Genomic DNA, 25,377 nt, shown 5'->3' on the forward strand with positions numbered 1-25,377 from the left:
AAACATAAACATTAGGTGCATTGATACTAGCCTACACTATGAGAAAAATATTTTATTTTCCAACGTTTTTTCTGGTATACACTTTTGCTTTACAATAAAAAACTAAAACTAAAATAACAACAAAATAACACTCTTATGAGATAAGTTTACACAACTTTGGACCACTTATCTAAGATGTCTTCCCTTTTCTCCCATCATCCCCCGCAGGTCTAAGGGCGCGGACCAATGGGGACGTCCCGCTGGCGGTGATGTCATGGCCGTATAAAACCCCCCATGGCCGCAGTTGCCGCCTCTGAGCAGAGTCAGCGTTCCCGGCCTGGACGCCTCGGCTGGAGGGACTGCTGTCAGAAGGAAAAACAAAACTACAGACCATCCTGTAGTTTTGTTTTTTTCTTTGGGGTTCCTACGAGGCGCACCTCTTCTCATTTTGGGATATTCTCACCATCAGTTCGGATAGAGAGACACACTTCCTGAAGCCAACAGCCCTCATCTGGGCATCCCCCCACCCCACCGGCATCCTTGTACCAACAAGTAAGTGTCAAAATGCTAGTGATTGGCGTAGGACAACTGACTGGCACCGTGACTTCTTGTTACAGCGTCTCGCCTTCCTAAACAAAAGTTACAGCGATAACTTCAATCACCTTTTCAGACATGATGGAGACTTTTTAAACAGCTTTTTTCTTGGGTGAAGGTTAAAATGGGACGTCCCAGAATAGCCGCTGATAGCATTAGTGCGGCCCGTCAGCTGGGGGGCCATGGCTTTTTAAGGGAATCAACAGGCGAGCTATCAGTTGCTCTTCCAGCTATGTGACACATGGTGGTTGTCAATCACAGGGTGGTGTCGGGGGGGGGTGTGTGTCAGAGGGGGTATTTTTAGTGTCTGCTGTCCTGTCTTAGATAAACCAGTTTGTTATATGATACCCAACTGGGACAATGGGAAAGAGCGTTGCTTGAAGGAAGTGCCTTTGGTGATACAACTTTTTTTTTAGCGCAAGAGAAAATGGGCCGAGCATTTATAATTAAAATGATGATCTATAACTGTGATTCTCAACTGGTCAGAAAGACATTATTTATAGATTGGTTTTGATTATTTTCGGTTGTATTATCAATGCTTGAATCAACAGAAAGATTTCAAGATGAAGAAAATTCCCCGAAAAATTGAAACCTTTGGCGCAAATTAAATTTTAAAACATGTTCACAATTTATTCAAAATTTGGATGGGGGGGCTTCAGGCCTTTGAAGGGCTGGAGTGGACTTCAGATTATGATTGCAGAGAAAGGAGAGAGTTCAGTTTCCCGACAGCCCGGTGGCTGAAGCTGTTTTTCAGTCGGCTGGACCTGGCGCATAGTCTCCGCAGTCTCCTCCCTGAAGCTCACTGACGAGTGTGGGATACATTTAAATGAATATAGCTTATCATGACAGGATGTAGGTGGGTCCTGAAGCTACACCAGTTGCAATCACTGGTCTAAAATAGTCAACAATGATTTACTTTTTTCATATTATGATTTATTGCCTTTTTCCAAAATCAAACAAATCTGCCATACTTTTGAAAAAATCGGACAAAAAAAAAGGTGAAAATTACGTATAGGGCCTTAAAATTCAAGATGTTTAGTTGTATTTGTTACACTTGTCAAAAGACAAAATGGCCACAATAAATGCCACCAAAGGCACATATTCAAAACGATAAAAGATTATGTTGTTTTTATAGTGATAGGAAATAACTGTGCCACATCATGGGAGCTTTTTATGGTGTTCTGCCAAACTCTCAAACCCCTTAAGGCTGAAAATGAAACAAAATGAACATAATTGACTAAGACGAGTGGCTTTTGTGTAATAAACTTCCTCTTGTTGAAAATGGTGGCCTGTAAAGACAGGGTCGGCCATCTTGTCAGGGTTTAAAATGGCAACCTGACCTCTACCACCCTTTCATGACACAACTTAGCATTGACTTAAAATCAAAAATAAACTATACGTCCATTAAGATATATACATTTTTTTGTATTTCTGAAGGAGATATACAGTTGTGTGTTTTAGTGAGTGCCACCCTGCAGTTGTTCAGTCCTGGATCTGCTCATAAATAAATTTAGCAGTGTCTGGCTGCACAAAAAAAGCAATCACATGTTGATTTCATATGTCATTAATAGATGGAGCATATATTTGCACTTGTGAACCTAAGGAGGGGTAGACCTTTGCAATTACCAGGTTATAATAGCTATAATCGATTGATAATAAAGGCAAAAACAATATATGATATTACGAACACAAAACATCAGTCGGAATCTACGATATGATATGAGTAAACCTGAGGAGTAAACTGGTGCCTAGATTTTTGTTGATCATCAGTATTACCGTGGTTGTGTTTTGATTGAAAGCGTTTGTTAAAATGTTAACCATTAAAGGCAACAATTGAATCACTATTTTGAATTAAGAATTAATAACAATAGTTCTTTAGTAATCTACCATTTAGGCACAGCAGGCTTAATTTACCATTGGGAGACTGTGCCTGAACCCATTCTCGAAGATTAAATCTGGAATTTAGAAATAATTGCTTATTTCACAACTCACTTTCATTTGAGGGAAGAGAATGGTGTAAATCCGGGGGGGGGGATCATGCAAATTGACCAGTTACTAAGCACCACCCAGTCATTTTTAAAGGTCAGAAGTGGTTGGATGTAGAGCAGTTGTTGTATCACATCATTAGTGAGGACTTCCTTGCATTGCGCTGCTGACTCTCTATGGTGTTTCCTGTTTGGTACAAGGTGGTGGCGGCTCTCAGGTTTGTGAGGCCTTAGTTTAGTTGCCCCATCTGGACCAATCAGGGCTGGGCAATAACGGCATTAACCAATCAGGATGGCAGAATTACGATCAGGGTCAATCCAGTTCATCGTCGACTTTTTATATGGACTGATGTTTTTTTTTATATCTAATAAGTTCAGCTTGTTGATTGAAATTTTCCCTTTGACGTCCTAATCCACTGCACAGCTTCATATTCTTGTGGTGATTGTTATGGCTTCATTTTTACCCAGCTTTGCTGAGTCACTGATTGGTTCATTGGGAGGAGATTTATTGTAGTTGTAAGTTAAAGTCTGTATAGAATTATTTGAGAACTGGCAGAAATGGTAATGTTCAACTTTCTTCTCAAGGGGCGTCCAGAGCCTTCCAAAGTCCGTACGTTACCACCAGTTGTTCAGAGCTAACTTTACAACTTTGCCCTACCATGGATTAAAAGTGTTGAGTGCGTCATCAGTTGATTTGTTGTTGAAGTCCTGGCTGTTTTCTTGGGTCTTTGTGTGATTTTTTAACGCGCTCTCTTTCAACCACTCCGCTGAAGCCGACATGTTTGTTTTGATAAAATCCACCTTTCAACCCCACCCATAGGAGTTTGTGGGGTCGAGCAAGGTTCCTATAGGAAACAGTGGGTTGGCCAGGCAACTTTTTTGCAATGTGGTTCAAGTGAGCTCACGTTTGTGCAGGTTCTCAGTCCGCTTTAGAAAAAAAAAAAATCATTTCTCCTGGACTTCTAGTTTTGATTCAATGTTATTTCTATTCATCCATGAATTTTTTTCCATCGTAGGAGAGAGATTTTGAATATCGTCGACTGAACTGGGTTGATTAAGTCGAAGACATGTCAGTTCTATCTTCAGATCAGCCCAGTCCAGTTAACAATATTTCAGATCTATAGGCGCATTGAGTTGCCTTGTGTACGAAATGCGCGGTATAAATAAAGTTGCCTTGCCTTGCCTATACTACAGTTGTACAAAACATGTGTGAAAAAGTATTGATTCCTCTGTTTGCTTGCTTTTCTTTGTTGATTTAAACTGTTTTAAGACTGGAGTCAGAATAACAAAGAAGTTGATTTCAGTAAATAAATTCTTATCTTATTAAGAGATAACTTATTTTAAAATGTTTACTGCCTGTAGTTTGCCTGTGTTTTTTTATTACTATGTATAAGGTACTTTGCTGAAAGAGAGAGAAAACTGCCACAAAAGAAATGTTTCAGTACTTTTTTTCCTAACTTAAAAAAAAAAACCTGTCCAAATCCACCATTCCATGATTCGACACAATATTTATTTTGGTGAACAATCTGTAAACATCAGTTGTGAAATAAGCAGAGCAGAAAGTGGGTGAAGCTGAAATGTGAGGGGTCAGACCAGTGGGGCTGGGACAGGTGTTTTAATCTGCGCTGAAGCCCCCCAGGATCAGCTTCTCATCTTATCAGGGACGCTCGCCCAGACGGCCAGACAAAAATAGAGCAGGGGATCATTCCTGCAAACGCCCCCCCCACCCCCCTCCTCCCCGCTCGATCCCGCCGTCACCGGATAGAGATTAAACAAACTTCAGCAGGAGGAAGTGTCTCTGGAAACGGTTCATGCCAGGGTTAACTACAGTCGTGTGGAGTAATGGAGTAAAGTAACAGTAATGGGCCTGTGCACACAATTTGGGAACTTGAACCCCGATTTTTTTAAAATTCGCCTCTTTGAAAGAAAAATGTGGTTCTTCTTCCACCACTGGAGAAGTTGCCTCTGGATGCTTCGTTTCCCTACCACTTAAACATGCACAATAGGTTCCCCTCTGGAGTGTGGTGTTTAGACTCATTGCTTTATTTCACCTCTGAGACCTCTAGTTGAAATACAAATTAACTAACTTTACAGTAGTTACTGTCTAAAAGCCCCTCTGTGCTCGGGACAGGTCCAGCCCACCCAGCCCAAAACCGTTGCCCTCCAATGTTTTATAATAATAATATTAATTTAAAACATTCATTTTCAAACGTTCCGCTACGTTCAGACAGCAGGCTGAAGTGATTGTTTTGCTCCTGTGCAACCTGCACCTATCGTTTTATAACCGTCTGAACAACACAGATGTAATTTTGTCAAATGCAAACCAGGCCACTTGGATATCTGAGCTTTCGCAATGTGATGTCAGTCTGAACGGCAGGTCGCATTTATGTGACCTACAAGTCACTGATACACACAACTGTAGTTGCCAGACTTCCGCAAACAGCAGCGAGCTGTGTATGAAGCTGTGCCCGACACATTTGCGACGGGACATGACGTTCAGACAATAGATTATATACAGGTCGCATTAAATTGATATGAATGACCCAGTAAAAAAATGTACCAATGGTAACGCTGTGCTAGCCTCTCTTTTCCTGTCCTGTTTTTCTTTCACACATGTCCTGTTTATGCATCTGTGGTGCCAAATGATGTTTACTCTACTACAAGGCAATCATTTGATGACCACAGCTTTGAGACCTGTTTGAATGTAGCTGAATAAACAGCATTTGTTGTGGTTTCTGCATGTGTTCTCCTTTCTTGGTCATAATGTGACATTTACGCAAACGCTCTGGGGGGAGGATGGATAAAATGCAGTGGCAAAACTTCCCAACAGGGACAAATATGTAAAGTATAAGAATACTGCAACTGATCAAACGTGAACTGTTCAAAAATAGAGATAGACATGTCTCTTGTTGGACAATCAGCTATCTGCAATAAAGTATTCTGCATAGGCCAATATTGTTTAGGTCGACTATATCTGACTAAAGGAGAGGTACAGGACTAAATGCTCCTGGTGGAATATTTCTTCTATTTTTCTCATGCTGAGTAGTGTGTTGTGTTGACATCTGAGTTAATTACTATGTCCTTTCATAAAATGGATATAGAAATGGTTCATATAAACTCTTTATACTGGTCTCATCGGTGGTGCTTATCCACTATTGACAGCCCTGATCTTTAAAAATTGCACTGCCTTCTGCTCTTTACCATTTGTTTAATTACCGGTTCTGTTCTTCCCCCGCAGGGTGCCATCGTCATGACGACACAGGCGCCAACGTTCACACAACCGCTTCAGAGCGTTGTGGCACTAGAGGGTAGTGCTGCAACGTTCGAAGCTCAAGTTAGTGGTAAGAACGCTTTTGTGAACACCTCAAAAAAACCATGACATCTGCTAAACCGTGAAAGGCTGAGTAGTGGTTGGCACCATTACATGAAGGTTCTTGAACCGTCATCTGTACTTGGTAGTTTAAGTGCCGGACTGTCCTTTCTTTCAGTCTTTTTATTTTTTGCTGAGACTGACAAGTCACTTTTTGCAGCACTACCACTATCAAGATCTAGTTTCTATTCAAGTAAAATTAAAAAGAAGGGTCAGGTTGGAGTTTTTATGCTGATTATTTTTATGTGATTAATTATTGCCATGTCTATGGTTAGAACGACTTTACAGCAGCTTTAGATTGGCCGGCAGGTCTTCAAGCAAAAATTATTGTGTTTGAACCACAAACCACGAGAAACTTTTATTTTTAATCCAGTTAAAAAATGGAGTGGTGTTGAAAGATACAGGCTCCATAATGTAGTGCCTGGTAAAATTAAATCAGTTTTAACCATAAAATTACTCTTACTTTTTACTTCATTGTTCACCACCACTTTTGAATATGCTCTACAGACATTTAAACAATCCAAGTGCATCAAAAATACTTGTCACTTGCTTTAAAAAGTACTCAAGGGAGCACCACCAGACTGCATTTTTATGCAGTGGTGGGTAGAGTAGCCAAAATATTTACTCATGTAAGAGTACAGATACTTAATTTTACTTTAATAATTACTCAAGTAAAAGTGCTGTATGAAAAATGTACTTGCAAAATTACAGGTACTTGAATAAATGTAGCTAAGTACTACCCGCCTCTGCTTTTATCTCAGTACAATGTACAAAACTAGTGTTAGCAGATGCTGGTGCCACTGTGAGCAGGTTCATTCCTCTATCTATTGTGTAGGGCAATCTTGCCTACCCTCTGACCGAGATGGTTGAAACATGGGTCAACTAATTTGTTTCTTTCATTATGTGTCTGTATTTTTTTTTCATTTGCACTCAAAAGCATTATTTATAACCATGGTACAAAAAACATTCAACTATTTAGTCAAGGAACAAAAGGAATTGCATGGATCAGGCTTATCACACGTTACTGCTGCTTGTAAGGCAGGACATGTTCATAAAAATGACCTCAATCATTCAACTTATTTAAATTAGTTTTTTTAATTTTTAGGGATGTCTCACAGTCACTAATTCATGTTTTTGCTCCTCCAGGTTCTCCAGTTCCTGAGGTGAGCTGGTTCCGCGATGGCCAGGTTCTGTCTGCAGCCGCTCTGCCCGGCATCCACATGTCGTTCAGTGGTGGCTGCGCCACGCTGAGGATCCCCGCTGTGACCGCCGCACACAGCGGGAGATTCTCCGTCAGAGCCACCAATGGAGCAGGACAAGCCACCAGCACCGCTGAGCTTCTCGTCACAGGTTAGAAGCTAACTGTAGCTTCTTTTCTTTGCCATTTTTTACATGCTGTAAGTTTAATTAAAAAGTAAAAAGTAAAAATCAGTTTTACATTTATACATATATATTAATAATGTCATGTTACATAATGTATGCCTAACAACCACTCATATTAAGCTTTGATTTCATAGCTATAATTACATATTATATCATGTGTGGAAGCAGAAGCTGACTTTGCTATGTATTTTCTGTCACACAGCGGAGACTGCGCCCCCTAACTTCGTTCAGAGACTTCAGAGTTCTACAGTCCGACAGGGCAGCCAGGTGCGCCTGGATGTGCGTGTCACAGGAATCCCCAGCCCTGTGGTGAAATTCTACAGAGAGGGAGCTGAGATCCAGAGCTCAGCTGACTTCAGGATCCTCCAGGAGGGAGACCTTTACAGTCTGCTGATCGCCGAGGCCTTCCCAGAAGATTCTGGTACATATTCTGTATCAGCAACAAACAGCAGTGGACGGGCCACGTGCACCGCCGAGCTGCTCGTTCAAGGTCTGTACTTTTACAAGTTCTTCATATGTTCATATTATACAGAGAAAGAATTAAGTGTGTTCTAATTGTGTTTGTATGTCAATACAGGAGAAGAACCTGTACCTATCAAGAAAACCAAGATGATTATGTCCACAGCCCAAATGGGAACCTCACAGACAAGAGTAGATAGAGTAAGCAAACGCATGCTACTTTATATTACTGAACCATGACAACAACAACTTTATAGGACTATCTTCAATAATTAACAAGGTATTACATGTATGTGCTTGTATTTCAGAAAATGGAAGCAAGCTTCCAGGCCACCACGATGATGGAAATGCATGTAGAAGGAGGAATGATGACTCAACACATTGCTCATAAAACGCCCCCAAGGGTTCCCCCAAAGCCCACCTCCAGATCCAGGTCTCCCCCATCCCAAGTCCCCAGGACGGGACGCCAGCAGTCGCCTTCACCTGTGAGACACGTGAAGGGCCCTTCCCCTGCAGCAGTCAGGTACAAACAGCCTTCAAATAAAAATATGAATACACTCATCTTCAGTCTATAACAGCCGTTTCCCCCTACAGTACCGTTACTTCAACCACTAGATTCTCGGGTTCCCCAATCAGACCAGTCAAATCTCCACTCATGACCAGGAAACAGGTGGGAAGAAATCAAGTATTCAATTAAAAATGGACATACTATTTTTATCTATTTGTCTATTTGTTTTTCCTTGTTGGTCATACAGTAAGCGAGGTTCCCATTTTTATTCTTTTTGGCACAGGTGGTGACCTCCTCTGAGGTGATGCCCCCGTGGAAGCAGGGAGACTACCTGAGTGAGGCCAGCTACAGCCAGATGAGCAGCATGACCAGCGTCAGCAGCGCCACCCAGATGCACATGGAGAAACACTGGGAACAGCAAGTCACGGCTACCAGAGAGGTCAGACATCCCGATCACACCGTTCACACCGATTTGTTGATTTGTCTTGTTCATGTATTCATTGGTTTATTGAAAACCTAATGAAAAAACTCTTCCGCTTATAACTTGTGTTTGCTTGTACTCTTCCGTGTAAAGAGCATGGCTGGAGCTGTGATGGCACCCACTGTGTCCAAAGAGCAGGTAGACCATTTTTGTCATCGGACCCTATTATCCCTATTATCTAATGTTGCCTAAAAATAACAAACACTGAGAAATAATTAGACAAAATGCATAAACAACTCCAAAAGAGTAAGCACTCCATTTGAACGTTTGCGGCTAACCTTCCCTCTTTGTGGCAGCCTGTGCCTCAGGCTGAGGAGGGGAAAAAGGCCGAGGCAGTGGCCACTGTACTAGCCGCTGTGGATCTGGCTCGTGTGCGCCTCCCAGTGCAAGCGGAGGGAGCTGCAGTCGAGGAAGAGGAGTCTGTGGAGATAAAACCACAAGCTGTAAAAGAGATAATCCAAATCAAAGCAGTGATGACCGAAGCTCCAAAAGCGCCACCTGCAGTAAAACAAGAAACAGTCCAAGTGACACAGGTCTGGACTAGCCACAGAAGCATAAATATACTATTCACTGGGTTCAGGAAGTATTCAGACACCTTTTTTCCCCAATATATTTTTTTGTTTCAATTTTTTTGTATTAAAGCTACACTATGTAACTTTTTTGTGCTCCTGCAGTGTTGGTCTAATGAAAAATTATGTGACCAATAGTGAATAAAATGAGCACAAGCAGTGACCTGTGAGTCATATTATGTAAATAATCAGACAATCAACGTAGATTTACCTATAGAAAAGAAATGTATATGATTTTAGTGTCAATCTTCTAATTTATATAATAAAATAGAAATTATTAAAAAAAAAAGTTTACTGAATACTTTCCGACCTATTGTAATGGATTAGCAAAAGCTTGAAGTGAAGTAACAGCTCTATTGATCACTCCAGATCCAGAAAACCACTGAAATCTCTTCCCAAGTGGAAAGAGGTGTGAGCCCGACTCCGGTGCCACACTTCTCTGTTTCTAAAGTGACCGTCCCCAAAGCTGAACATGGCCCAGAGGTAAGAAGAGGAGCTGCCTTGGAATCTGTGGCCATTTCCTTTTTTTTTTTTTTTACAAGACTTCATTCCATCTTTAACGAACCGCCATTTTAACATAGAGACCTGGGGCTGCACGATATGAGAAAAAAAAAGCTGTTCAGAATATATGTCAAAATCAAAATTTAAAGACTAGATTAAGATTAAGACCAAAACAAAACTCAGAGGACGTCTTGCGATATGGATTTGCGATTATGAAGATTTTTCAATATTTTGTGCAGCCCTAATAGAGTCCCTTTTCTCTGCACTTACCATTCACAAGAAGATTCAAGATTTCACAGATCTAACATTCACTTTGTGCGTTGGATTTTCACAATCTTAAACCACCTAACTCAAAGATGGAGCCCAAACCGTCATCATCTTACTAATCATCATCACCCCGAGATTTTTCCTTTTTTTATCCGTTTACCATCCGTCCCTTAATTTTCTTCTCATTGGCTTGGTCAGGTGTCCATCGCCGGCACGGCTGTAGCCACTCTCCACAAAGAACTGTCGTCCCCAACCGCTCCCAGAAAAGTCATCAAGCCCGTTAGGTCCCCCACGCCGTCCCGCAAGGCGATGGCGGAGACCCACACGACCCAAGCGGAGCCCTTTCTGCCGCCGTTCAAAGACCCCCGGTTTCAGAGCCGATTAGAGGTTCAAGCGGCAGGGGGCGCCGCGAGTGAGGAGGAGTTTGAGGACTGGGAGCCGCAGGTTGGTCCCACCGGTCAAGTGTGTTTTAAACCCCACCCACAACGCCAGCAGCCAATCACAAGCCGTCGCCATCAAGCCCATTTCTCTCTTTTTATCTGTTTGTCGTGTCCTTTCCGCTGTTACTGCTTTAATGTGACATGCTAGTGGTTCTCAAACATTTCACACAAAGTACCGTTTCTTGAAATATTTGATGAAATCTGGTCAATTTTGTCCGTTATTTATAGCCAACAGAGGTACACGTGCCACAGCTTGAGAACCACTGAGCTAAGCAATAAGTTTCAATATCCTGCTCCACATCACTTCGAAAATTCACAGTAAACGGAAATTTGCTGAATAAAAGTCTGTTTCCTATGTCTGGTGTTTCTTCTTGAATCCCTTGTCACCAACCGCTTCACGTGTTTGTTTGTTTGTTTGTTTGTTTGACCATCACATGACCTAATGCTATCCATTTCTTTTCCCCACAAGGACTGATCCCTGCTAACCTGCACTTCCCTCCCACTTCACGGAAAACCCAGAGAGAGAAAAATTGCTTTTTTATTGTTTTCATGGTTTGACTTGTGTTTTACAGGAGATTGTTGCTGTGCCAACAAGAGCCCAGGAGCCTGTTGTTCCCCCAACAATTGTTGCCGTAAGTGCCATCATCTGCATGATAATGGACATGTTGTAGGCCTTAACAAGTTTGGGAAAGGGTCATAGTAGTGTTTGTCAGACAATTCTTGGACTTGGGAACGTGTTATCCTTCAACATAGAAAATAGTCAATTTAGTGTTAAATATTTTTCCCCATACTGTTTAATCTGTAACATTCAATCCTGACCTCTACATGACTACAAGATTAACAGCTTTTATACATGACAGGATATCGGTTCTTTGAAAAGAACATTATCCAACTATTCAAATTAAAATTACAACTCAATTTTAAAGGAAACATGATGCAAAAAACAACTTTTTAGAGCTATTTCCCAATGTTATTTCCATGTCAAAGAACACACTTGTGTTTTGAACCATTCCTGCAAGTATCTTTGAACATTCGGCACAGCTCACACTTCGTACTACCGCTTACCCCTCGCTCGTTCTCAGAGCAGCAAGATGCAAAAACACCATAAAGCCTTGCTACTGTAAACAAAGCAACATCTTCACTTACTAAGACCAATGACAGTAGCTTCATTCGTAAGGCCAGAGAGGCATCAAGGTTTTGATGGAGAGCAAGGGGAGGACAGTCTTAAAGGGATTGAAGCAATTTGAATGGGAAACCAAGCTATGGGAAACTTGAAACAAGCCGTTTTAGATCAATGTAGCATTTTCTTACCAACTAAATGTAAGATAGTTATGAAGATTTGCTTGAAATACCTGCAAATGGCTTAATACCCCGCTTTAATCATTTCTGTCCCTTGTTACCTTCAGGGACTAAAGAATGTGTCGGTGACGGAGGGTGAGTCGGTGACCCTGGAGTGCCAGATCAGCGGTCAGCCTGCTCCTTCCGTCATGTGGTTCAGAGAGGACTACAAAATCGAGAGCTCCATCGACTTCCAACTGAGCTTCTCAAGCGGATTTGCCCGGATGGTGATCCGCGAGGCCTTCGCCGAGGACAGTGGCCGGTTCACTTGCACGGCCACCAGTGAGGCAGGCACTGTGAGCACATCCTGCTACCTGCTCGTCAAAGGTGGGAACGATGCACATAATTCAAGCTCCGTATCATGCAAAAAATGTACCTTAATAAAATATTTATCAAAAACATCCCCAAAGTTATGGTGTGTTTAGGTAATCCTGCATTTTCAGTTGATCTCTAAAAACCCTCCATCTTATGAAGTTCAAAATGAGACTTTAGGAGGCCAGCATAGACTTCTGTCTTAATGGGAAACACAGCGCCCTCTTCCTTCAGCCTTCCTTAGTCTTTTACTCTGCTTCACTCCAGTACATGTGCCCTCTGCTCGCAAACATTCTGTTTAAATTTAAATATTTACGCAAAGAGATCTAACAGTATTTTGCCAAACCTTGAATGGCGTATATTCTTGTTTTGCCTCGTTTTCAATTCATATTTGTGTATTGTTCATAGTTTCTGAAGAAATTGAGAGCAGAGAAGAAATGACAGTCACTCAAACCGGAATTACACAGGAGAAAATGTAAGTAATTCAAGCACTCAAGCTGTGTGTGAATGTCCACCCAGACACACAGCTCACTGCTTTCTCATCGTTTGAAAAAGTTTGCTAAACTTTGCTTAGCTTAAGACTAAACGGATTTCTGTATAAAAGACAGACCAGATTCAATGTCAGACATGCTTTAATTTAAAAGAAAAGGTACTGTATTATTGCATTTTTTTGCTGTCGTTGTTTTAATAGCCTTAGTTAAGCATCGCAGATTTGCAACTTTTCGCCGTATCGTCTCATTTTGTGGCTCTTTTCATTCACTCGTGTTGTGTTCAAAGTCCAGTTCAAAGACCTGCCACTGTTGGCTGTTCTTCTCTCTCAACTCTTGCGCGTCTCGTGAATATTGCCGCTCACTACAACACAGATACATTTCAGAGAGATTTTGAGTCCAATATTTGCCATTAAAACCATTAGAAAATGTTGTGACTATCTCGGGAAAAGTGTGAACATTTGGACACAGTCATTGTCTTAAATTCCCATGAAACCCTCTGACTTTGATTTTGTTTCTCAGGGTTTCTGTGGAGACAAAGGAACAAATCGTGATGGAGGCGGTCAGCTCGGGGGAACCCGCTGCCCCCCACTTTATCAAGAAACCAAGCGTCCAGAAGCTCGTGGAAGGGGGCAGCGTTATGTTCGACTGCCAGATCGGAGGAAACCCCAGACCTCACATCATCTGGAAGAAGAGCGGGGTGCCCCTTACAACCGGATACAGGTACAATGCCCCGTCCAAGTAAAGTCATAGAAATGTCCTCCATATAACAGCTCTTTTATTTACCCCTCTATCAGGTACAAAGTTGCTTATAAGAAAGAGACTGGCGAATGCCGATTGGAGATTTCAATGACTTTTGCTGATGATGCTGGAGAGTATTCAGTTCACGCCAAGAACCAACATGGAGAAGCTTCCGCAATTGCTATTTTGATGGAAGAAGGTATTGCATCTAAAATGATATCAACACAGAGCTTACAAAACAAGTTGTTGACAAAGTATCCAACAAAACTTATCCTAGGAAACTAACACATATGTTTGTATCAAAAATGTGTTTTGTCACTTTACAGAACAATATGAAAGCTACATGAAGCAACATGATGTGACCTACAAGACAGAAGTGACTACTACTGTGGTGCAGGAGCCCACTGTGGTCATGCGCCAACATGAGATGGAGCAGAGGAGGATCACAACTCCAATGAGCTTCATCTCTGAAACGGTAATGCTTGGAAATAGGCGCTTCAATCACAAGGCGATCTGGGTCATCTTTAGATGGGTATTTGAATCACAGTTACCATGGTTTTACTGAGCTCTCTCTCCCTCACACAGGAGTTTATGGTTTCTTCCTTTGAGGAGAGGATCATCCAGGAGATCGAGCTGCGCATCATGAGGATTTCTTACACAGAGCTGGTGATGGAAGACGGAGAGCAGATGGTGACGATCGCTGAACATGAGGCGGTGCAGCCGGTCTTTGACACTCCAGTCAAAAACTACAGAATCGTGGACGGCATGGGAGTCACCTTCCACTGCAGGATGGCAGGAAGGCCTCTGCCCAAGGTACTTTGCATGCTATAATCTTTCAAAAAATAATTATTTTAGAGCATTGTAATATCCATATTGCAATATTTTACCAAACAGTTTCAGCACTATTTAATTGAACGATTCATCAAAATACTACATTTGGACCAATGCAAAACTGTGTACTTCTCAGTGAGATGGAGGACCTCACTCACCCCAACTGTCAGTGTTGAGATTATATTGTATATCTTTGCGCTTGTGTGCAGATTGTGTGGTTCAAAGACGGACAGCGTATCCGACCAGGAGGACGCCACCAGATGGAGGTTCTTCAGGACGGCCGTGCCAGTCTCCGCCTTGCTGTCGTTCTCCCAGAGGACGAAGGCGTCTACACAGCCTTTGTCAGCAACATGAAGGGAAATGCTGTCAGCTCTGGGAAACTCTACGTGGAGCCCTCTGGAGTCGTGACCCCTCAGCGGTACACTCCACAGCCGGCCATGCAGAGGATCAGGTAAGAACTCAATGAGACAAGTTGTAGATTTCAGAGCAACAAATTCAGTTTGGCATCCTAATTTTGAGAACTTGGAATGTTGTTAGTTATTTTGGGGGTTTTAGTTGACAACGTCTCATGTAAATGTATACATTTATAACAATACCTTCATCACATTTTGGCTTGAGGGTTCTATTAAGAAGGTTTCAAAGGATCAGAATTGTTCCTGAGATTTTGAATTTGTTTGGTTTGGGGCTCTTTGATTGAAAAGGAACATTTAAATTGCTCTACGTGAAGTTAAGATCTGGTTTCCAACTGCTCCATCTGTACATCTGAGTTCAGCATTGGAATTTAGTTTAGTTTGGCAAAATATTACAAAAGCTATAATGATAACTTACTCCACAAAATTAAACATTAGGTCATAAAACGTCACTGGAGAAATAAATGTTTTTTAATGTTTATATCTAGATCTACATCTCCGCGCTCACTGAGCCGCTCCCCCGGTCGCTCTCCCAGCCGCTCTCCTGGACGTTCTCCTGCCCGAAGACTGGAGGAGACAGACGAGGCTCAGCTGGAAAGACTCTACAAGCCTGTCTTTGTCCTGAAGCCGTCTTCTATTAAATGCTCTGAGGGACAAACTGCAAGGTTTGACCTTAAGGTTGTTGGCAGACCAATGCCAGAGACGTACTGGTTCCACAATGGTAAGGGAAAAACCGTCACGTGCTTCAAACACATGAAAAATCATAAAGAATGGATTTCAATGTGACATTTTTCTATCCAGGACAACAAGTGGCAAATGATTACACCCACAAGATTGTTATCAAAGAGGATGGAGTTCAGTCCCTGATCATTGTTCCTGCCATGCCACATGATTCTGGAGAATGGATTGTCGTTGCTCAGAACAGAGCTGGGCGCACTACGATTGCTGTTAATCTCACCGTAGAAGGTATGATATTAGAAAATATTAGACATTTGTCACTTATTTCAATCAGGCAGAATTACCTTTTTTTCTGCCTTTAAACATGTTAAACATACCTGGGGTTGTATTTAGCTTCGTTGACACTGTTTCTTTACTACTGAAGAACTACAATCGATATTTTTTGTAGCAGGAACATAGCCTGGCTAACGCCAGACTAAAATCACAAGTGATATTTAGTCTGGGGACCACCAATTCATTTTCTCGTAGGAGAGGTGTGGATTACGATTGTCCATAGCCGTTTATTGGGAGCTACGAATGTCTATCATGCGTCTGCACGTAGCCACAGCCAATCGCATCATCGTATCGTAACTATTTAGAACACGGCCTAAAGCTTGATCGAAAAATAGCGTCGCGTCTGCTGCTGTCATGTTTGATCCGTAAATAAACTTTTAAAAAAATCTGTAAATAAACTACAAGCTTCCGTATATCGAATAGCTCATTATCATCTTGCCGTCCCTCCTCGTTCTGTGATTGGTTCCCAAATCCATGCGAAAATTTCAGCCATGGTCCCCAGGCTGCTGTGCAGTTCGAAATGATTCGAGCGCACACAGCATTCTGGCATTAGCCAGGTTAGCAGGAACACAGGAACAGGAGCCCTTCAGACATCACCGTCTGGGTTCTGCGCACAAAGTGTTCTTCACTGCTCCATGGATTTGCTAGCATGCCATTAGAATGAAAGTGAACATTTGTTTTCACTGTTTTATAATGTGTCATGCCACTACTGCAGAGGGAACTTCAGGCCAATCTGAAATCCTGACCAGCCTGGTCTCTTTTCATACTGTCTTCGCTGTACAAAGACATGTCAAACTTTAAAATGTAAAATATCAATACAGAGGTATCCAAAAGAATGTTTTTAAGCCTCAATTAGGCGTGGTATGTGCACTTTAACGTTTTTTGTGTTAACATGACCTTCTCTGTCTTTTTTCTGTCCAAAGCTCGTGAAAGTCTTGCCCGTCCTCAGTTTCTAGAGAAGTTGAAGAACATCACAGTCAAACAAGGCACTTTGGTTGAACTCGCCGTCAAAGCCATGGGAAACCCTCTGCCGGACATTGTGTGGTTGAAAAACAGTGACATCATCAGCCCACACAAGCACCCACACATCAGGTAAGCAGCATGGTGTTTCCCAAACGGGGGTACAGGCACTGGGGCAACGCAAACTCTCACTTTAGGATACAAGGTGCAACACTATTCCAATGTACATATCAAAGGAAAGATTTTGCAATGATTTCAAATTGTCATTTTGTATTTTAAATGTATTGTAAAATAAGGGAGTGTAATAATAAGATATGTCGCAAAAAAAAATCAGGTTGGTGTATTAAAGGGACTAGACGGGGTAAAAATGTTAAAATTATGTATTTTTCACCTCCTACATGTTCCAGCAATTTCCTAATAGAATGAGCCCAGACTTATTCACCACAACTCAAAAAGTTATTATGGTCCAAAGTGCCGTAATGCATGAGCTTAATATAGAAATTGCAGCTATGGGTAAGACCCAAGGTGGCAGTAGCGAGTATAACTTTCATCAAGTCCCTTTTAAGTAGAAAGTGAGTGCTTTATTTGTCATTTGTAGGTATGAATTAGAAAATGTAAACTGCTCAACTAAACTAAAATAGTACAACAAAATTGCGTTCAGGTGTTGGGTTATTCCTTAGCCGCTGCAACTGAGCACGCTGTCATTGTGGGCCACTCTGTGATTCGGTGCACCGCCTCCTGGGTTTGTCCCTGTTTCAGAGCGTGGTGTCCCACACTGGTCAGCTCCTCCACCTCCTTCCTCTTCGTCCTGTGCAGCTCCCTCCGCTCCATAGCAGTCTTTCACCATCTTCTGGGAAGAGCGTAGCAGATGAACATAATCCAGTTTATTCTCCAGTGAAAAATTTAGTCGTGATAGAAAGCTTGTGTGGCTTAGCGGCAAGTCTTGTCCAGATACCCCCTTGTTTACTTGCAACAGAACTAAAAGCCTCCAGATTTCAGTCACTGAGCTTTAATCAAGTCCTGGTTTTTATCAAAAAGTAGGACTTGACTGCGGACGAGTGTTGGGATTAAGTGAATAAGTGAGAATCCCTTTGTTAATTTCCAAATCAGAATTAGTCATGGGATCTGACAACCCTCAGGGTTAGGGCTCTTTCTTCTTTCTGATTGAATAATCATCTCAAGAATCAAAAGAAACCAAATAAAACAAAAAAAACTTAGGAACCACTGAAAAGGAGGCCTTCCCCTTCCTCATATTACCACTATCATCTGTTCCTTTCCTTTGGAGTTTCTGTAAGGCACATTGTGTTTATTTTTTTCATGCAACATGTGTACTTTTTTGCCTTGCCTACTTTCCTAACTGAACTATTTTGAATTGCAGGATTGAGGGCACTAAAGGAGAGGCTAAATTCCAGATTCCTACAGCTGCCACCACAGACAGTGCTTGGTACACAGCCACAGCTATCAACAAAGCCGGCAGAGACACCACCCGCTGTAGAGTCAATGTAGAGGTCGACTTCGCAGCTCCTCAGGCTGAGAGGAAGCTTATTGTCACCAGAGGAACCTACAAAGCAAAAGACATCGCTGCCCCGGAGCTTGAGCCTCTTCACCAACGCTACGGACAAGAACAGTGGGAAGAGGGTGACCTTTATGACAAAGAGAAACAGCAGAAACCACAGTTTAAGAAGAAACTGACCTCTATAAGAATGAAACGCTTTGGTCCGGCCCACTTTGAGTGCAGGCTGACCCCCATCGGAGACCCCACCATGGTAGTAGAGTGGCTCCACGATGGCAAACCTCTCGCCGCTGCAAACAGGCTGCGAATGGTGAATGAGTTTGGATACTGCAGCCTGGATTATGAGGTTGCTTATGCTAGAGACAGTGGCGTGGTTACATGCAGAGCCAGTAACAAATTTGGAGTCGACCAGACCTCTGCGACACTTATTGTTAAAGACGAGAAAGGCCTGGTTGAGGAGTCCCAGCTTCCTGAAGGCAGAAGAGGCACCAGAATTGATGACATCGAACGCTTTGCTCATGAAGGAGGCCCGGCGGGAGTGGGCATGGATGAAGAATCTGAAAAAACCAAGCCTGATATTGTTCTGCTCCCTGAACCAACCTGTGTGATTGAAGGAGAGATTGCACGTTTCCGTTGCAGGGTCACAGGCTACCCAGCTCCCAAAGTAAACTGGTACCTCAATGGCCAACTCATCCGCAAAAGTAAGAGGTACAGACTGCGCTACGACGGTATTTATTACTTAGAGATTGTTGATATCAAGTCGTACGATGCCGGCGAGGTCAGAGTGGTCGCTGACAACCCTCTGGGTACAACGGAGCACACTGTGAAACTTGAAATCCAGCAAAAGGAGGACTTCCGTTCTGTGCTGCGCCGTGCCCCTGACACAAAGCCCATAGACGGTACGCATGAACTAGGACGGATGAGCTATGACGTCGTCAAAGTGGAGAGGGCAAGCGAAATTGGGGAAGTTGTTAAACTGAGAAAAACCCAGAGAATCGTTCATGAGAAGACATCAGAGGAGACTGAGGAGCTGAAGAGCAAGTTCAAGCGCAGGACAGAAGAAGGTTTCTATGAATCCATCTCCGCTGTCGAGATGAAGTCCCGCAAGAGGGACGACTCTTATGAAGATCTGCTTAAGAAGACCAAAGACGAGCTGATGCATCGCCTGAAGGAGAAGGAAGAGGAAGAGAGGAGGTTGCTGGAAGAGCAAGGGCAGGTCACCATCCCCACGTTCAAACCCGAGAGAATCCAGCTGTCCCCATCCATGGAAGCTCCCAAGATCATCGAACGCATCAAGAGCCAGACCGTCTCACCCATGGAGGAGGTACGTTTCAGACTGCGGGTGGTGGGCAGGCCTGATCCCGAGTGCCAGTGGTTCAAGAACGGTATCCCGCTGGAGAAGTCCGACAGGATCTACTGGTACTGGACTGAGGACCACGTGTGTGAGCTGGTCATCAGGGACTGCGTTGCAGAGGACTCAGCCAGCATCATGGTCAAAGCCGCTAACATAGCAGGAGAGTCTTCCAGCCACGCCTTCTTGCTGGTGCAAGGTACGGTTGCTGTTTATGCTCATGTTCTTCAGTTTTTTAACAGTAGCAGTGTGGTGGGATCGAAATAATAAGATTTTTAGCAAAATTTAATGGTTGCAATTTGCAACAATAACTATTATGGTGAAACAACAAAATATCCAGTCTGGTTTATGTATAAACCTGTAAACTAGTTTCCACCTTTAGTTTAGCAGTTCATACTTCACTGTACCCAAGTGTTAATATTCCAAAATAAAGCATAAGTTGCGAATTGACAAATGCAACACAGTAAAAAAAAAATCAAAATCAAAATTAAGTGGCCCTTGTTTAGACAAAGGCTTTACTTACCACTTCACAGAATATTGGACTTTCTGAATTCCTTGTAAATATCTGAACAAAATTTAAGTTCAAGTAAACCAACAGTCAAACCACTTATATTATAAATGGAAATCACTGAAGAATAAACTTTGTAAGGCTCAAGTGATTGTAGCTTGTGATGTTGAAAAAAAGATGTCCTTTCTTTGTCTTTATAGCCAAGACTGCAATAAACTTCACCCAGTACCTTGAGGATGTCAGCGCGAATGAAAAAGACACCATGGTGACCTTCGAGTGTGAGACCAATGAGCCTTTCATTAAAGTCAAATGGCTGAAAAACAACATGGAGATTTTCTCTGGAGACAAGTACAGGATGCACTCAGACAGAAAGGTTCACTTCCTGTCTGTGCTCGTTATTGAGCTCAAGGACGACGCTGAATACAGCTGTGTGGTTGTTGACGAAGACAACATTAGAACCACCGCTAGACTTCATGTTGAAGGTAATTATACACAAAAGTACATACTGATCTATTTATTTATTTTTTGATTATACATTGAATTATTCCTTAATCTAGGTGCTGCACTTGAGATGGTCAAACGCATGGAGAACATCGAGGTGCCAGAGACCTACGCCGGAGAGTTTGAGGTGGAGGTTTCCCGTGAGGATGCCGAGGGGACGTGGTTCTTTGGAGAAAAGGAGCTGTCACCCAGCAGCAAATACGTCATGACATCACGCAGAGGGAGGCACACTCTGTCCGTGAGAGAAGTGAAGAAGGAGGACCAGGGCAAATACACCTTTGTTTGTGGCGATCTCCAGACCAGCGCCTCACTCAAGATGAAAGGTACAAAATATAACTCGAGGTTCTATGTGTGTGGAGCTTAACGGCCTACCTCCAAACCAGCTCTGGCTCCAGAATTAAGGCTTTGAATTAAGGCTTTAAACTCTTGATCATTTATTTTCTTATGAAGTTATTCAGTGTTTAAAAATTAAATGGGCAAACTTACCCTTGAAACCAGGTCGGGTTTGTGGTGGGTGGAGCTCCAATTCTTCTACTGATCTTTACTTGGTTCAAAACTATTGACATCTGACTTTTTGTCAGGGCTGAATATTTTCAGAAAAAAAAAAGAAAAAAAGTTTGTTCTGACAAATGTTGCTGTTTAATTCGATTTGCGATAAATTTGTTTTTGCTGGAGCCGATGCACAAGGAGTTTATAGCTCGTGCTAATTCTCAGATCTTGTCCCAACACTAATGCAAGAATCAGATGCTTTTCAGGAGATGTTTGATGAGTTCTACAATTCTACAGAGTGAGCAAGTTTAATGCTAATAAGACCCATTGTAGTTTATTTAGCTGTGTACAGTGGACATCTAAGGCTTAAATGATTCCATCGTTTGCGATAAGTTAACTATGACCATTCAAGACTATACGTACACATATATTTGATACAATTAGCATTAACTGATATTTTGTTACAATAATATCAACTTGTTTTCTTCCCTCCTCCAGTGCGCCCTGTGACACTGATGCAGCCTCTGAGCGACCTGACCGTGTGCGAGGGTGACATCGCGCAGCTGGAGGTGCGCTTCTCCCAGGAGAACGTCGAGGGCACGTGGATGAAGAACGGCCAGGCCCTCTCCGCCTCCGACCGCGTGCACATCGTCATCGACAAAGTGGTTCACAAGCTGCTCTTGGAGAACGTCAGCAGAGAGGATGCTGCTCAGTACTCCTTTGTGGTCCCCGCACAGGAGATCTCCACGTCGTGCAAGCTCAATGTTCAGAGTAAGACGCAAACGCTTGATGCTGGTTTTAGTGACTTTTTAAGTTCAGTGCCTTCTACATTCCTATAGTACCCACAATCTTGAGTATGATGTATTTTAATTTGAAGGAATTCAACTAAAATCATGTTTACCAGTAAAAAGACAAGATGCATTAAGCAGAATTAGGCTAGCATATTCTCAGACTTTACCTCTGGCATTAATAATATAAACTTTTTCCTAATTTTTTATCTGAAATAGTTCCAGTTACCTCCTTTTAATTGCTCAGGTGCCATTTGGGTACCCTGTACCCCTGGGTTATGCTAGTTTTTATTATATGATTGATCAATGCAATGAAGCCGGTATTCACATTCTAACATTACTCATTACTAATAATCATATTATTGTTATTTTTCTTCTCTCGCAGCCATCGAGATTGTGATTCCACTGAAAGATGTTTCTTGCATTGAGGGCACTAAGGTTGTCTTGGAGACTAAGATTTCTGCTCAGGATGTGAGCTCTGTGAAATGGTATCACAATGATAAACAAATAACGGGCAGTGACAGGATCCAGATGGTAGCCAAGGGCTCCAAGCAACGCCTGGTCTTCACCCGGACCTATGCCTCTGACCAGGGCCGCTACAAGCTGTTAGTCGGGAAAGTTGACACCAGCTGTAGTCTTTCTGTTGAAGGTAAAGTTTGATTTTATTTGTCATTATCAAGTAGTTACAAATTTACTAGAGCTAATAACTAATATGTTTGCAGAGGTGCACATTGTAAAGAACATGGAGAATAAAGTTTGCTCCGAGTCCCAGAATGTCACATTTGAGGTGGAGGTGTCTCACCCTGGCATCGACCCCGCCTGGACCTTCAAGAGCCAGCAGCTGAAAGCAGGACCCAAATACAAGATGGAGTCCAAAGGAAAAGTCCATTCTTTGACCGTCATGGACACTATGAAAGATGAGGAGGGACAGTACACCTTCCACGCTGGAGAAAAGACTTCTAGTGCTACACTCACTGTCTCCGGTATGTTCAATCAAACATGTACAACGAGCTGCCTTTATGTTGTAGAAACACTATCTGCCAGATGGAGCGACATTACTCTACAAGTGATATTTTTGAAAGAAATCTCCAAAGATTTTCACCAATAATTGTTTGTTAATTAATTAGTTTGTTAGTGCTTAAAGGGGGGGTATTATGCAAAATCGACTTTTTCAAGCTTTACATCATGTTATTATGTCATTCCCTCATTACAAACATGCCTGAAGTGTTGCCTTGGCACATTCACGTATTTTTGAGTAATCTGTAAATGCCCCCACCTCCTGGAGACGCCTCCGAGCTTTCGTCACCAGCCGAGTAACCAACCACTGCTCCTCAGCAGAACCCCCTCCCCACTGATGCCACAGAGCGTGTGGAGGGGGCGTGTCTGAAAGGGTCAGAGGTGCTTAAAGAGACAGAGGCCTATTTCAAGACATTCGCTACAGCCATTTTGAGAGAGCAATTTTATACAAGGCAGTTATTTTAATTTACTGCATTTACAGACCAACTGAAGGTTTAATCATTGTAGTGTGATATAGACTGGTGCTATGTGATTGAAAAAAGCATAATACCCCCTCTTTAAAATCCTCTCAGCTGACAATAGTAATGCCTGAGTCAGTCAATGTGACTGGAAAAAAAAAACATTTCCCTTTGCTCACAAGAAGTGTTTGCCAGTTTTTGTTCCATGTTAATTGTACCACAGAGAAATTTGTACAGTTGTAAAGCAATACAAGGTAACTTGTTTACCTTAATAAATCCTTTTCGTAGCCCCTCTGGGGGTAATACAAGTGTTAATGGGATGATTGGGGTGTCATTCATCTCCCACTGGTGTCTCTGGCCAGAAAACCACTATTGCAACTTGACTGCCACCGGACCGGAGCAACCAATACACACTAATAGAATCACGTTACAAAGCCGAGGCAACTTCACCAAACTTGTTAAGATCTTGTCTGTGGTCAAACTCAGTGGGTATTAGCAATGTTTTCCGCAACATATACTGTATATCCGAAGTTACTCTTTCTTGACACATACACCATTTAAATGCCATGTGATAACTACCTATTTACCTATTTAACCCTTAAACCCTTCCATTTCTAGTATTTGTGATAAAAGCAGATTACAAAAACTGTTCTCTTTTTGTCCCACCAGGTGGTGCCATCACCCGTCCCCTGCAGGATGTGACCGTGGCTGAATCCCAGACTGCAGTGCTGGAGTGCGAAGTGGCTAACGCTAACGCAGAGGGCAAGTGGCTGAAGGAGGGCCAGCCGGTCAACTTCAACGAGAATGTGGTCAGTGAAGTTGACGGTGCTGTCAGGCGGCTGGTCATTGTCATCACCCGACCTCAGGACGTGGGCGAGTACACTTACCAGGTTGCCAGCTCCAAGACCACGGCCAATCTCCGGGTTGAGGGTAAGCAGCGTTTTAGAAGCCAGTCACTCCAGAAACACCATACACTGCCATTAGCTTTAGTTGGCTTTTGTCTCAAATGTTAACAACTGTCAGAGTCCAAAACAAGGGATTACTGCAATCACTGTGAGCAATGCATTAAATAGCATCTGCATCTTTAAATTTGAAAGTGCAATGGTCCAAATAAACAGCTGATTAGCCGTTATGAGTACATTGTGAGTCCTACTAAATCACAGACAGTCTAGTACAAAGTGGTTTGTAATCAGATTGTACTATGTGTACAGTGTTACTATGTTATTTTGAGCATTTTTGGCACTAACTGCCCTCTAAACATTGTTTGTAAATGCTTTAGCTGTGAAAATAAAGAAGACCATGAGAAACCAGACAGTGACCGAGACCCAGGAGGCGGTGTTTGTCCTGGAGCTGACCCACCCCGACGTGAAGGGAACCCAGTGGATCCGAAATGGCGTGGAGCTCCATAGTAACGACAAATACGATATCACAACTGACGGCCTGGTCCACACGCTCCGGATCAAGAACTGCAACACCCAGGACGAGTCCGTCTACTCTTTCAAGCTGGGCAAGCTGTCCGCCAACGCCAGGCTTAATGTGGAGAGTGAGTATTTCAGACATTTAAAGGGCATGCATACTATGCTTCCATCAAAAACATACAGTACCGAGCATATTGTTTTTGTTTCATTAGATAATGTTCTTTTCGACTTCTAGTTAATGTCAAGAGCCTTCTTATCTATGAAGCTCCTCTGGGTTATTTAAAGCACAAACACCTTCACCAGACCTGACTGTAGCAGTGCTCACTACAGCTTAGCCACATTAGCAACTTTGTGGCAGTCTATTGTTACAAATAGCAGTCAGGACCCGGCTCAAACCAATTTTGTTGGCCCCTCAAGCTCAGTTGACCACCATTGCTTTCAGTAGTGTTTTTTTCACAGTGAACAAAAACATAGCACCATAACCTGGATATCACACAATCGGATGTGACATAGACTTAAATACTAGAATATTTACTGCACTATTTTCCCAAGGATCAAAGATGAGACAAATGCAACTTTCTCTTATGATGTGTCAATTTGGTTTGTGACCCATGTGGAAGTTGAAATAATACCAAACTTCGAGCTTCGAATAATGTCCAGAGCCATATTCATTGACAACTGCAACACAGAGAAGTTCACAAATTCAA

General features: G+C 42.5%; 1 protein-coding gene across 1 annotated transcript in view; it reads left to right on the forward strand.

Annotated features, from left to right (window-relative positions):
- Window positions 1–319: 319 nt before the first annotated feature.
- Window positions 320–25,377, forward strand: part of ttn.2 (titin, tandem duplicate 2) — a 197,167-nt gene continuing 172,109 nt past the window's right edge. The window contains exons 1-27 of the mRNA XM_079562796.1: window positions 320–531; window positions 5,797–5,899; window positions 7,075–7,278; window positions 7,514–7,801; window positions 7,889–7,971; window positions 8,079–8,293; window positions 8,365–8,440; window positions 8,562–8,717; window positions 11,109–11,168; window positions 11,943–12,201; window positions 12,595–12,661; window positions 13,197–13,397; window positions 13,472–13,614; window positions 13,742–13,890; window positions 14,001–14,228; window positions 14,456–14,697; window positions 15,145–15,377; window positions 15,458–15,622; window positions 16,591–16,759; window positions 18,006–19,690; window positions 20,200–20,481; window positions 20,557–20,823; window positions 21,488–21,760; window positions 22,163–22,426; window positions 22,500–22,760; window positions 23,922–24,182; window positions 24,532–24,795. Of these exons, the coding sequence (XP_079418922.1) occupies window positions 5,809–5,899; window positions 7,075–7,278; window positions 7,514–7,801; window positions 7,889–7,971; window positions 8,079–8,293; window positions 8,365–8,440; window positions 8,562–8,717; window positions 11,109–11,168; window positions 11,943–12,201; window positions 12,595–12,661; window positions 13,197–13,397; window positions 13,472–13,614; window positions 13,742–13,890; window positions 14,001–14,228; window positions 14,456–14,697; window positions 15,145–15,377; window positions 15,458–15,622; window positions 16,591–16,759; window positions 18,006–19,690; window positions 20,200–20,481; window positions 20,557–20,823; window positions 21,488–21,760; window positions 22,163–22,426; window positions 22,500–22,760; window positions 23,922–24,182; window positions 24,532–24,795 (6,586 nt within the window). The 5' untranslated portion in view covers window positions 320–531; window positions 5,797–5,808. The remainder of the gene's footprint in view (window positions 532–5,796; window positions 5,900–7,074; window positions 7,279–7,513; window positions 7,802–7,888; window positions 7,972–8,078; window positions 8,294–8,364; window positions 8,441–8,561; window positions 8,718–11,108; window positions 11,169–11,942; window positions 12,202–12,594; window positions 12,662–13,196; window positions 13,398–13,471; window positions 13,615–13,741; window positions 13,891–14,000; window positions 14,229–14,455; window positions 14,698–15,144; window positions 15,378–15,457; window positions 15,623–16,590; window positions 16,760–18,005; window positions 19,691–20,199; window positions 20,482–20,556; window positions 20,824–21,487; window positions 21,761–22,162; window positions 22,427–22,499; window positions 22,761–23,921; window positions 24,183–24,531; window positions 24,796–25,377) is intronic.

This window comes from Gobius niger (assembly GCF_951799975.1).
Source record: "Gobius niger genome assembly, chromosome: 9".
Classification (NCBI taxonomy): Eukaryota; Metazoa; Chordata; class Actinopteri; order Gobiiformes; family Gobiidae; genus Gobius; species Gobius niger.